The sequence below is a fragment of the Trichomycterus rosablanca genome, chromosome 21, assembly GCF_030014385.1.
Source record: "Trichomycterus rosablanca isolate fTriRos1 chromosome 21, fTriRos1.hap1, whole genome shotgun sequence".
Classification (NCBI taxonomy): Eukaryota; Metazoa; Chordata; class Actinopteri; order Siluriformes; family Trichomycteridae; genus Trichomycterus; species Trichomycterus rosablanca.
Window position 1 is genome coordinate 5,297,005 of NC_086008.1, and position 14,476 is coordinate 5,311,480.

A 14,476-nucleotide genomic window follows, 5' to 3' on the forward strand; every position below is an offset into this window, starting at 1 on the left:
CTACAAGAACTGGGAAGCCGGACCAGGGACTCCTCATTCAACTGATTCAATTACGGCCTCTACTGGCTGATAGATGCCGCCTGCACAGAGTCGAGGAATAATGTGTTGCTCAGGGTGTGGCTCTCCGTACACAAAGCTGATTTGCATATGCAGAAGCTTCGTGCAGGTGAAAAGATGCGGTACTGCACACATGTCAGAGAGGGCGTGTGTCAGCTGCAGCGCTCCTCAGTCAGCAGTGGAGGGTTGTATCGGTGATTGGATAAGACACACTTGTTCTGTTTAATACACTCTAAATGCTCTATGAGCTACAGAGGCTGATTTTGTCCGGTCAAAGAACATCCATTCTCAAATTCTTTACAACCGACTGGACGATTACATAACAAGTGATTGTCCAGATTACTGCTCATGTCAATCCCAAATTTAGCCTGTTACTAGCAAAACCATGGGAGAGAGTACATTCTGTCAACATCTGAACTTTTGATAAAAATGCAGCATGAAGTTGCACGAACAGTGGTGAGGAAACTGTGATGAATGTGATGATATTTAGCTGCTGGTAATGCAGTTCCATACCGAACCATGCCTGCTGGTCTCCCTGCACCTCGATGGCCAGACCGAAATCAGCCAGCTTCACGGCGGCATTCTTACACTTGCTGGCCAAAAGCAGGTTCTCTGGCTGGATGGAGAGCAGACATGACGTTAGTCCCTCCACAACAACACACAGACATGCTGAACACAGACTGTCGGAATCACTGGACATGCAAACATATATCAGCACATAAACTGCAAAAAGCAACACACACACACACACACACACGGCATAAAGGATCTCACACATTATTCATGATCTTCTACTACAAAAAGACAGTAACACACACACACACGGACTTAATAAAGAGCTTAAAGAGGGCATTGCTCCCAGCAGAATATTTCAACACAAGCTTAGGATGAGTGAGTTAATACATGTGAAACACGTCAAACCTCGCTGCAGCAGCACAGCTGGTTATTACAGAAGGTTTTATAGATTAAAGCTGGTTTAAATAATCTATGATCTTAAACCCCCGTTTTGCATCTGCCCTACTGTTAGTCCTAAATGGGCCTTCTATCTCCACTGAGACTTCTGATACTGGAAGTGTACACGAGCCTGTGCTTCTTCCACCTGACCCAGATTAGCCAGCCTCGTTATTCTCTGTCGCTGACGAATGCTAATAATGTGCTAGCCCCCACAGGACTCCTGATTCACTGCATGCGCACACAAACACGCATGCACACACACAAATATAAATTTAACAGCAGCATAAAATCTATGCACTGTTCTACAAACAGTGTGAAAGACGTTTTTCTAAAACCGGCACAGTTTAAATAAGACGGTTTGGTTTTCTGCATTGCAGGGGTTTGTGTTCCTGCACACCACCTTCCTTTTTCCTTTCACTTCAAGATGTACTGGTATGTGCTCTGCAGAGGAAAAATTCTCCTTAATATAGACAGAGATTTGGGTGCTTGGATGGCGCAGCGGTAAAACACGCCGGCATGCTACCGCAAAAATTCGAACCCTGAATCTCAGCAGTAGTCAAGGTAGGATGGCTGTGCCTTGTCTAATCAGAGGCAGGTTTGCTGCCAAGCCATGAAGTTGAAACCTACGTACAATATTACAAATGGTGTCTCTTGGATTGTTCCAACTTTAACTTTCCAAACAAATCAACACACATACAAATCAAGCAATTGAGGGCCTTGCTCAGGGGCCCAACAGTGGCAAAAAGGCAGCGGTAAGGTTTGAACCAACAACCTTCTGATTGCTAATCCAGTATCTTCACCACTGAGCTACCACTGCCCTGTCAAAGCTGTCGTGGTTAACACTAGAAGTTTTGCACCAGGTTGACCTACTTATAACAAAAAGCTCTGAACGCCGGTTATTTGACCACTGTGACTACCTACTACGATCACTGAGATGGTTTGCCTACTTTTACTGCACCTTCACTGATGGAAGACCCACAGAGTATTTAGATAAAGATCCTGTTACTGACACAAAGATCCCGAGATCTTGCACAAAGTAAATGGTTTGGTTCTAAATTCAACATGTGTCATTCATTTCCACATTGATAGTCAGCGATTATTTCATTAAAACGTTTGTTGTGCAACCATTTTATCCTTCAGCATATTGATCAGATTTTTTTTTTTTTTACAGCAACCTTGTTTCTAAAGGCATAAATTCTGGAAAAGGTCTAGAGCAAACGATACTGAGGAAACAATCTGAACAAGATTATTTCAGCCAACTTTTTATCATTTCAACTCATTTATTAGCCTATAAAGGAGGTCACGTGTTGTGCCTTTATTCACATTCATTTGTGACAATGATCACAATCTACTTTTGACTACTTTTGGGGGAAAGGAAATATTAAGTATTAGATAGTAACTATTCCTTTAATCAACAATTTAGTCAGAGTAGAGAAGGATTTTCACATGACTAAAGCTTATCATTATTTTTTATAACTTTACCCTTGCCAGCCAAGCTAATCCACGTCGATCTGAGGCTAAGAAGTGGAGGGACTTCTGAATAGCAAAGGTTCCGGTTCTGGATTAAAACTGCCCTGCTCATAAACTGCAGAGCCTTTGCACTAACCCACGGCACCCTGCATTTTCCTTTCTCGCCTGTTTCACTATGCAGGAATGAATTCAGTCTTAAACCTGACGGATCAGGAATGAAAGAAGTGTAAGACTGCACAACTCAAACACACACAATCTCTCAACCAGCTGCGCTGAGTGTGTGTGTGTGTGTGTGTGTGTTGAAGCACCTTACACAGCTCTCATTCCTGTGAAGGATGTTGTTGCATTCCTGCTCTGGATGACTAGGAGTCACAGGCATCCATTGAAAAGGGCACTCCAATTTAAGCAGGCACTGGTAGGATGAAACCGGAGTGGACCTGACTGGCCTTCTAAACAATGACGTCTAACACGGCTGCCTGGTGTAACGTGTTTTTGAACTGCTTAAAGAAATCGTCTGGTGAATAAATGATAAATTAAATTTACACAATTGTACTCAGCAAACAGTTTAATAATTAAGAAAGATTTGTTTCTTTGGTTTTTCACTGCCTCTATAAGGCTAATGTTGCTAACAAACAACACATCTTACTAAAATTTTTTTTCAAAACACATGCCCAAACCCTAATTCACCAATAAATAATTTGGTAAAATACCAAAGAGATTACTACACTATATGGCCATAAGTATGTGGACACCCCTCCTAATTATTGAGCTCAGGGTGTTTCAGCCACACTTCTTGCTAATAGAAGTATAAAAGTGTATTTTATGATTTGAACAGTTTCAGTTCAAGTTCCTTTCCTGTGTCCCTTTGCACAAAGTGAGGCCACACAGATCCTCCTACCTCATAGACACAAATTCCTACAGACACACTACATAATGCTGTGAAAAGCCATCCCAGAATGGTGTAGGCTGTGCCATCTGCAAAGTGGTGGCCAACACCATATCTATGCACATGATTTTGGAATGGGATGTCCAACTAACTTGTTGTTTGTTTGTTGTTTATTAGGATTTTAACGTCATGTTTTACACTTTGGTTACATTCATGACAGGAACGGTAGTTACTCATTACACAAGGTTTATCAGTTCACAAGGTTATATCAAACACAGTCATGGACAATTTAGTGTCTCCAGTTCACCTCACTTACATGTCTTTGGACTGTGGGAGGAAACCGGAGCACCCGGAGGAAACCCACACGGACACGGGGAGAACATGCAAACTCCACACAGAAAGGACACAGACCGCCCCACCTGGGGATTGAACCCAGGACCTTCTTGCTGTGAGGCGACAGTGCTACCCACTTAGCCACCGTGCTGCCCGTGCAACTAACTACCTCAAGGTTCACATACTTTTGGCCATATTGTGTATTGATTTTCACCATCCAACTAACTTAACTTACAAAGTCACCTAAATACGTCTGATAGTAATTATTTAACCCACTGACCGCCACCTGTCTGGGCCAACATTCAAATGACTCCTTCAAAGTTCTTCAGCACTCAAGCTGTGGTCGAGTCTGCAGACTTACCTGAGCAATCAAAAGAACAGCAGTAACACACACTGTTTCTATCACTGTGTGACCCGAATTATTCAAAAGCGCTAAATAAACTGTAAACACTGATACTAATAATCTGCTCGAAATGAACTACATGGTGCACACAGTGGTAGCTACCATCCAGCAGCACACACATCACATTATGTTTCCGGACACACACACACACACACACGCGCACACGCACACGCACACGCACAAACCACACATGCTTGCTCACACACTGCTCAGCAGACACAACATGACACCTGTCACTCACCTTCAGGTCTCGGTGCACCACACCCATTTGATGGCAGTGAAGCACCGCCTCCAGGATCTGCTGGATGCAATGACTGCATGCAAACACCAGGGGGCGCATGTTAGTCTGAGCAGCGCTACAGTCCCGTGCACAGGCCAGGGGTACGGGGAAGGGGATTTGGGCCCGGGACAGAGAGGGTGAGGGGGGTGGATCTCTATTGACGCAAAGCATTTGCCTTCCAATCGGAAAAAGTAGTTTGCAGATATAGTAGTTTTCTGATTTTGATACATTATTTTGTCTGCTATGCAAATGTACGTCATGTAGATTTTTTTCATAATTTAGAATTTATAATTCATAAACTTTTGCCACAGTTTGGGGAAAAAACTAAGCAGTTATTTTATGCCATGAGAAGATTTGCTTGAATGTCGTAAAACCAAATATAAGTCAGGAACACAAGCTTCTCTTGAAATACGCTGTGTTGACTGTGAACAGTGTCATCCATGTTCCAGCAGCTTCTAATCTATGATGATTATGACACTTCCATTACACTCTACTGATGAATGATGAACTGATACATGTGTTTGATTCGGCAGCCTTTTTTCACAGGGCTTAGTGGCATGGATGTGCCAAGTGATCTAGTGCTAGAAAAGACTGGAAGGCAAGGCAGTGCGCCCATAGAGAATTTTTAAGTATTTTTTTGAACCTGTGCTTCATCTATCTTAGTCTGATCTACAGTTCAATATAGAAATCCTATTAATCAGGGATTCAGTATCTATTTAAGGAAGGTGGAACAGAACCAAGACTTATATCAGGCAGAATGTAAACGAGATTTTTCACATTAGACTGTCTTTGCTAGTGGAAAAGCAGGCAGTTACAGAAGTAACAAGGTATCTTAGTACACAAATCCAGACACAGAGGGATAAACACACGGTAATGGATACAAAACTACACAAACATTACCATATATCTATGCAGGGCCTGATAGATATATCATTACATGTAGTGGAAACACTGAAAACCATGTGTTGTTTCTTTTGCATAATTGTGTGTGTGTGTGTGTGTGTGTGCGCACACGTGTGGGAGGTTGGGTGCATGCGCAGTGTGAGGCGGCAGCAACGCATGCATGCAGTAGGGCTGGTTGCTAAGAGACAGCAGCATGTCGTCATGTCCCAGTGTAGGGCGCTAGTGCTGAGCGGTGCAGATTGTAAGCTGGGGGGGGAGGGAAGAGGGTTGAGGGTAAGTTTGAGGTTGGGTTTCAGGAGGTTGGACTCCGATGCCAAAAGCTAGAACGTTAAAGTATGTCAGGTCAGTCGAGAGGAAGAAGACGTCAGTGACTGCGGTGCTCGCGGCTGCACTGTGGGCCCGGGACGCAACGCAAAAATGATGAGGGCACATCAAAAGCCTCATCAAACAGACTCCGAAATGTGATGTACAAAAAAAATGTGAAGAGATACAGAGGGAGAGAGAAAGAGAGAGAGAGAGAGAGAGAGAGAGAGAGAGAGTGAGAGAGAGAGAGAGAAAGAGAGAGAGAGAGAGAGTGAGAGAGAAAGCGAGAAAGAGCAAGAGAAGGAAAGTACATGAGTAAAACTGACAGTGTGTATGTGTGATAAAGTGTGAGCAAGTGTGTTGGCACATACTGTTGTGTGTGTGTGTGTGTGTGTGTGTGTGTGTGTGTGTGTGTGTGTGTGTGTGCGCATGTGACTGATTTACTGTGAGCGGCATGGCTCTAAAGATCAGGGATATAAATCATGGTGCTGTTGCAATAAATACTGCACAGGTCAAATTACAACGTGTGTACGAGTCAGGGATAAAAAAACCATGAACCATATTAACCATGCCACCCTTATGAAGTCCTTTTAATGACCAGCCTCATCCTGGTCAGGACCACAGTGGGTCTGGTGCCAGCCGGCACCTCTGAGCACAGGCCAGAAATAAACTCATTTGTTGCTTCGCTCGGTTGCTCGCTCACAGGCTCACAAGAGCAACACAGGGTGCAAAAATAGACTCCGTTCAGGGTGCCAATCTATCAGAGTGCACCACTTAACCATTTAAATACTCACTCACTTCCCAGCTACTCACTCACTCATTTGTGCTCTCACTCACAAGAGCAACATTGAGTGCAGTGCAGAAGCACCCTCGTCAGGGTGTCAATTAACTGCAGGGCAACTCCAGTCCTCTTACTCGGCCATTCACTCACTTAACACTGTATGCAAGGGAGAAATACGCCCTAAACAGGGTGCCAATCCACTACTGGGGAGAACATGCTCACCTATTCATTCATTCATTAACTCTAGTACAACAAAAAGCAATTTAGAGGAATCGAACCACATCTTCTGCATATAACAGAGAGGTGGGTGGAAACGAGACATCCTACATGGACACACAGAGAACGGTGGAGACACGTATGAAACCCCTAACAAACGAGCAAGGTTTGAACTTAGATCACTAGGGACTTGGTGCTGTGCAGCACACACTCTACTGACTGCATCAGCCTTTGATTTCAAGTTAAACTGACCTGGTTGCCAAGTCTTTTAACACAAATTTAAGATTTTACCACACTGCCTTAAAAAGTATTTGTTCCATAAACTATATACGTTTCCATCATGCAACATATTACCGCACCTCCTTACTAAATTTGTGGATCAACTGCCAACTTCTTTGTGAGGTCTATTATTATATTTTAATAAGACACAGATTCTAATTTAACCTTTAATTTAACCAACACAGTAAAACAAATACAAATTCCTGATTATGATCAATTATTTACACAACAACTGAGTGTTGAGGCTGAACATGTTTAGGGCACTGTATATGAGCTTGTGAGCATTTGTAAATGTATGTATGTTTCAGAGGTTATAAACAGATGAACAGTATCTACACATTTCAAGTGGCAACCCAAGAACATCCTTATGTGAAGATGGCGAAATAAGTGTGAACGCATGTGTGTGTGTGTGTGCGCGTGTGTGTGTGTGTGTGTGTGTGGTTCTCTTTTCACTTCCTCCACTCTCAGCTGTTGAGTTAATGATTTTTATATGATTTAAATCATACAGTTGAACCACTACACAAAACTACAAACAATGAAGCTGTTTTGTGTTGGGGTATAAGGAACGTGAGGTCCAGTCAATGGCATCAATGCCTTATTCATCCAGGAACTGCCTACAAACTCTGGACAGACAGAGACGGGCCACTGAGATGCACCAGGAGGAACCCTGGGCTCACTGTACTAGCATTGGGTTTGATAAAGGCTCTGAGGATTTTATCCTAACAGCAGTCAGAGTACCATTCGCTATTACATAGAGGTTTTACAACCCTCTAAAGATATGCCTCCTCAAACCATGACTGACCCACTGCCAAACCAGTCGAATGATGTTGCAGGCAGTATAACGTTTACCACAGCATCTCCAGACTCTGACTGAGAAGAATCAGTCTGGAAGGATAAGAAACCCATCACCTGTAAAACCATTTTCTTAGTGGTTGTCTTGATGTTGCCTGTCCAGTGAACCTGTCGTAACTTTTATTTTACACCAAGCAGTTGAAACTGATTCATAATCACTTATGCTGCCTAACTGCACAGATTGATCCCCTGAAGGTTAACTGACTTGGTGTTCTACTGTGATGATAAGTGTTCCCTTATACTGGTTCTACTCACTGTGTTTATGTTCATCTTTCTGTTCTACTGCCACTTTTACTACATGACACCGTTCATGAATCAAAAACCATCCGAGACTTGTTGGTAAGCAACTAGGTGATATTTTTTATATTTTACTGGGATGCTATAAGCTTGTTTGTTATCGGTTAAAAAAAAAAGAGCAGAATAGTCTTTATGGTGCTGTTGCAGTGTGACTGCTGTTGATGGTAAAGCTGTAACCTCCATAGTATGAGAGAAAGCTATTATATTAGCTGTCACTATAGTGGGTTTACCCTTTGTGCCACACCACATACAACCTTTTTTTTATTTGTTTGAGTTTATTGCCATTCCACATACAACCAGCTATTTTAAATAAAAACAGAACTACAGACAGGCAAATTCCCAAACATATAGTAAATAATTAATAAGATATTTTCATGAAGCAGCTTCTTGTGGGACAACTAAAACCAGAACTGGAATTTTCTAATCCAGTTCAAAAATTCAAGTTTTTACTTACACCAAAAAGGCTAAAATTCAGAGCTAAGACAAGCTAAAGTAATGAGCAGAAAAGGAGGAACATTAAGGGAGGAGTTAGGGAGCAGGCAATGCAGGAACAGAAGCTCATGATGCCACAGACAGACAGACAGATAGACAGACAGACACAGAAACAGAAAATTGCAGGCAGTGACAGGCCAACACGAGCAGAAGGATGTGAGTGAGCTACATACTGACCTTCAGGTCCCTGTGCACTATGTCATGTTGGTGAATGTGATTGACACTGTCTAGAATCTGATGGATGCAGTGACTGTGAAGACAAAAAGGAAACAGAAGACCAGAAGAGGAAATGAGGGGAAGAGGTGTGGATGAAGAGGAGAGGTGCCGAAATCATGATGTCGAACAGTGAACGTATGAACAGAATGAAATGAAATGGGGTGTGAGGATGAAGAAAAGGAGAGAAGAGGGTGAGAGACAAAGGAGAAGGATGAAAGTGGAGGTGGTGAGGAGACAAAACATGTTTAACATGATGACACAACCGGCAGCAGCACACAGACTGGCATGCTTACAACGAGAGAGAGAGAGAGAGAGAGAGAGAGAGAGAGAGAGAGAGAGAGAGAGAGAGAGAGAAGATAACCAGAGAAGGCAAGAAAGAAAAAATAAATAACCAGGAAAAAGAAAGAACGGCAGCATGTAAAAGTAGAAATACATGAGAGAGTGAAGGTGTGTGTGTGTGTGTGTGTGTGTGTGTGTGTGTTTCAGAACAGCTCAGGCCATTTTGAACACTACTCAACAGACAATATTGATTCAAATCTTCACAAAATGAGAAATGAAAGGTACATGTTTTTAGGTATGCTCCTTTCCCCATCAAGTAAAAATAAACAAGCAAGTATTAGTTGTGGGCGGCACGGTGGCTCGGTGGGTAGCACTGTCGCCTCACAGCAGTGGCTGTGTGGGTTTCCTCCCACAGTAGAAAAACATGCAGTCAGGTTAATTGGAGACACTGAATTGCCCTATAGGTGAATGTGTGTATGTGTGTGTGTATAGGTGTGTCTGCCCTGTGGTGAACTGGTGCCCCGTCCAGGGTGTTACTGTGTGCCTTGCACCCATTGAAAAGCTGGGATAGGCTCCAGCACCATAGCCCCCCCTATTGGATAAGCAGTTAAGAAAGTGAGTGAGTGAGTATTAGTTGAGCTGTATGTATGCTGACTCAACACATTCTGTATTTTTCTCCCTAATAAAATCCACAATAAACTTTGAAGGAACTCAATTTTGTCGGACATTTTCTAATCATTTAGTCGTGGAATAAAAGTTGCACAAATCCCTGGAAACCCAAGTGTGGCATGACCCTAACGAGTGTATTTAAACATCTGACCTGTAAATGGCTGCACATGCTAGATGGTTTGGGAGATATTGGAATACATCACTATACTGCCCACAAAATGAACTTTTAATTCTAACTGGGAAGAAAACAATATCAAATTGTTCCAAAAAAAAAAAAAAAAAAAACCTCTGGTTTTACATTTACATCTTCAGCATTTAGCAGACAACTTTATCCAAAGTGACTTACAGTACTGTGACACTCTGAGCAATTGAGGGTTGAGGGCCTTGCTCAAGAGCCCAACAGCAGCAATCTGGCAGTGGTGGGGCTTGAACAAGCAACCTTATGAATACTAGTCCAGTACCTTAACCACTAGGCTACAAGTGCCTTTTGAAATTAAATGGGGCAGATCTGACACATTAGCCTCTGGTCTCTTAACTGTACTAATATTCCACACACCTGATATGAGGTGTAACGTCTGAGCTACAGACTGAAGGAATGACACAGTTAGAGAGAAGAACAGCTAGAGAGGGAAGAGGATGAACTGAACTGGAGATATGAAGCCCTAATTAGGAGAGTTAATTAGAGGCCTAGTTTCTTATTCTCTCTCTCTCTCTCTCTCTCTCTCTCTCCAAGGACAGAAGGAAAAGAGATGTGAGAGAGAAATGAAGACACAGGTAACAGATTTTTTTAAAAAGGAGCCCGAAAACCCCCAAAAACCTGATGGGTGTGCGGACAGCCCTATGGTTGTAGTGATATAGTGTATTAAAAAGTAGATTTTTTTTAACATGTTAGCTGAGACTTCATACTGATTTAAAAAATAACAGAACTTGTGGATTCAGAAATAGAAAATTTAATGCACTTGTGATACGCTTGCTATACATACAAAGCTCAAAGACTATTATTGTTTATGCATTATTGCTTTATCAATCACTAGTAAAACTAATAAAATGGTGGTTCATTAGGAAAAAAACACTACTCAGGCACTCTAACTTAGTCCGACTAGGCTAAGCTTTATCATAGCGTCAAACTTTATGGTCCATATCTCCAACCCTGTATGGTGTAGAGACAGGTTTTGTTTTATTTTCATGCATTACCATCTCTTTATGGTAGGGTCAGGGTCTCAGTGGGTACAGTTTGCCAGAATCACACAAACTCATTTAAAGAACTTTTGTGAATCATTTGTGACCCACGATTCATCTGTGCTTAGAGCTGACAACTGTGAGCTCACATAGTTTTGCTGGATTTGATCAACTTTGCTTGAGTTTATGAGCGAAATGCAAAAACGTGCTGTTGTATGGTGCATACTGCCGTGCACATGTAAGTGTGTGAGTGTGTGTGAGTATGTGCGGGTGTGTGAAGATTTGTAGGAATGCTGTAAGTAAGATGGGAGAAGGAATAAAGTTAAAAGGAATGAAAAAGGTAAAGTTAGAGAAGATGTAAGAACAGAGAGGAAGAACTAGATAACAAGTGCTATGAAAAGATATAAGAACGAATCAAGTGTAGCTACTGATGAAGAAAGAGGATGGTAATATGTGTCCTGTACTACACACCGCTGGATCGCTGGATTTTGATTCTATACAGTGTGTGAAACTTTTACCTGTGTAAATGAGATCAGTGTTTAGATGACGTAAAAGGTCAAATGTGTGCAACAGGGGGTGAAGACCAACCATGGAAAACAATGGAAGAGAGAAAACAAGGGGAAACAAGGAGAGAGACAGACAGACAAAGAGAGAGGAGAGGGCTTACAGGAAAAAAAAAACAAGGAAAAAGAGTAGAAGAGGGCAGATGTGTACCTGGCATCAGCCTCGCTATAGTACTCTCGAGCAACAATGTCTTCAAACAGCTCACCTCCCGTCACCCTGCAGAGCAAAAGAAGCACCAGTTAGTAAAACACTCACTTAGACACACTTCCTGCGTCCATACACACACCATGCACCCACGCAACAGCCCAGCATCATTTCCATGGAAACAGGAATCCGCTCTGACAGAAAAGAGGCTCATCGTCCTCTGTCAAAGAGTGTCTCATCGTCTTTCTGACAGCAAGTTCTAGCACAGGGAAACTTACGCCTCTGAATAAAACTCTGCAAGCACCAAAATATTTTTTTATTTAAAATAATTATCCAAGGGCGCTCGTTACCGCTGGCACCCAGGGTTCGAATCACCAGTGGTGCTATTGCTAAAAGGTGGACACACTGCAGGAAATTCACCCTGGCGAGTGACTGAATTAGTGTAATTCTGCCCTGCACCCTGTGTTTCCATGTGGCACCAAGTTCTGACCAGGAGGAAGGAGTTAGTAAAAATAAAGGAATATTTAAGGCTTCCAAAAATTAATAAAAAAAAAACAGGTCAGGCGCCCAGGTGGCACAGGGATATTCCGCTGAAGAAGAGGAGGGCTGTGCACGTGTCGGAAGAGGCGTGTACAGCGACGTGCTCTCCTTGGATGCAATCTGATATCTGGTAGCAGTGGAAGACAAAATTGTGTGTGCTAAATCGGGAGGAAAATGCGGAGAAAATGCATTAAAAAAAATAAAAAAAACAGGTCAGCAACAGTGCTGCAGACCTGCCATGACAGTTGTCCAGAGGTGCTACAAAATCCACTATGTAGGCAAACCATTGTCATGATGTAAAATAAAAATATGATTTATATAACTTCGGTTTTCACCTCACACAGCTCAGTCTAAAATGAAAAGCATTTTTTTCCTCTTAAAGATGGAAAAACTGGGAAAGATGGAAAGAGCGTTTGCAGCGCGTGCACATCCTTTTTGCCCTCAAGAGTCATTCGCTTGCAAATGGTAAAATTCAAGCTCAAAATAAATCGATTAACACAGTGACTACTTTTAAAAATAAGAAAAACAGTGCACCACAGCAGTCTGTCCACAGCAGTTCTGCAGGAAAGTGCTGCTCGTGTGCATGATAAGCTAGTGAGATGTTACATTTTCTTTTAACACTACTACCAGATATTATAATAATAATCATTCTAAGAAAAGGGAAATGCTCCTCTCACTGCAATGTTTGTGCAACGTACCCGCCATTTTTCACACCAGCAGCTTTGTTTTAAAGCACATTACTTCAACAATTTGACATTTGGACGAGACAGCCACTGTCAAGGTATTGATTTTTTCAAAATGTATGGGGAAAACAAACCGTGTAGCAAGACAAACATCCCCAATCCACCATCAGACAGGCTCTAGAGACCAATAGATCATAGACTTTACAGGACAATCTACACTTCTCTTGTCATCATGGAAAATTAGTTCCCGGGTAAAAAATGATGTATGTCAAGAGTTGCTGGAGGTAAATATTAAAAATGAAAAATTTGTCAATTTCTTTTAACCAATAACCGACAAGCGTATCAACAAGCTTTCAAACATTATTTAATAAAGGATGGAAACGTAGATTTTCAGTATATTTTTATTTTCAATTCATTACACGCTCTAACTAAACATACTAATCATAATAAATAAAGATGCAGTTGGTACATTACAGCTCTTACTGAAAGCATTACCTTTATACTGAGACATGGTGCTAAACACACACACACACACACACACACACACAGATGGACACTTACAAGTCAAAGAGCAAGTAGTGAAAGCCTTCCTCTGATATGCTGTCATGAAGTCGAACTGCAACAGATCAGATGCACTGATTTTAGATACACAGTGTAATTGTGTGAAACAAATTTACATTACTGCTAATATTTTAAATGTTAATCAGCGACACTTATATTATTGATTTTAAAAAAAGCCTCGCAGTATGTTTAGAGGAAGAACACTCACCGATATTTGGGTGCTTGAGCAGTCGACAGATTCGAGCCTCTCGTTCAAGCTTCTGATGATCTGGAAAAAAACAACAACATGGGAACATGAAAAAACATTATGGTACCTGAGATAATATGGTAAGAGCTAAACAATTTGGATGCGGATATCCATGAACCTGAACCTTTCATTTGCAGCTGCCTTCTAGTCGATTCAGATTAGACAGTGATCTGACTTTTTATGATGCATTACACTAAGCTCAGAGTTACACCTAACGGCCAAAAGTATGTTGACACCTAAATATGAGCTTGTTAAACATAAACATTAAAGTAAGACTTGCCCCCAGTTTAATGACCAACCCCTTGTTGTGGCCATAACAGCCTTCACTTTTTGGAATTGGTTTTCACAACATTTTGGCGTGTCTGTGGGAATTAGTGCCACCTCAGTCAAAACAGCATTGGTGAGATCAGGCATGAATATCTAACGAGAAGGCCTGGCTTACAATCAATGTTCCAACTCATTCCAAAGGTGTTCAGTGGGATTAAGGTCAGGTATCTGTGCAGGCCAGTGAAGTTCTTCTGCTTTTTCACATGTGTGTCCGTATGATTAGATTCCTGTCCTGTTTTGAATGCTTTTTGAATCGTTCTGTTAAAGTCTTCAACAATGACAGACAAGGAGCTATTTATTCTTGTGAAGTAATTGAAAACAGCCGATCCATCAAGTTATAATATTGAAGTTAAAATTGCTCTTTTGTTTCCCTTATTGTTAAAAGCTTATGATTCCATCTTTAAACTTACAATAATGCAGATTTACAGATAACCTGATATACTAATCCTAATAACGTCACTACATTTGTGTGTAACCTGAGGCAAATGGTGTGGATCATTAGTCACTATTTTAAGATAATACAAGGGCAGTGGTAGCTCAGTGGTTAATATACTGGACTAG

The 14,476-nt window shown here is 41.7% G+C and overlaps 1 protein-coding gene across 31 annotated transcripts in view; it reads right to left on the bottom strand.

Moving 5' to 3' along the window:
* camk2b1 (calcium/calmodulin-dependent protein kinase (CaM kinase) II beta 1) overlaps window positions 1-14,476 on the bottom strand; it is a 63,681-nt gene that overhangs the window by 34,607 nt on the left and 14,598 nt on the right. For 17 of the 31 annotated variants that reach the window (XM_063017549.1, XM_063017552.1, XM_063017547.1 and 14 more), the window contains exons 3-7: window positions 13,550-13,609; window positions 13,342-13,396; window positions 11,564-11,629; window positions 4,345-4,417; window positions 571-673 (exon numbers count right to left, since the gene is read on the bottom strand). In XM_063017549.1, the coding sequence (XP_062873619.1) occupies window positions 571-673; window positions 4,345-4,417; window positions 11,564-11,629; window positions 13,342-13,396; window positions 13,550-13,609 (357 nt within the window). Of the gene's footprint in view, window positions 1-570; window positions 674-4,344; window positions 4,418-8,683; window positions 8,757-11,563; window positions 11,630-13,341; window positions 13,397-13,549; window positions 13,610-14,476 lie in introns of those variants that run through there. The other 14 variants (XR_010015546.1, XM_063017548.1, XM_063017556.1 and 11 more) reach the window with 2 other exon arrangements.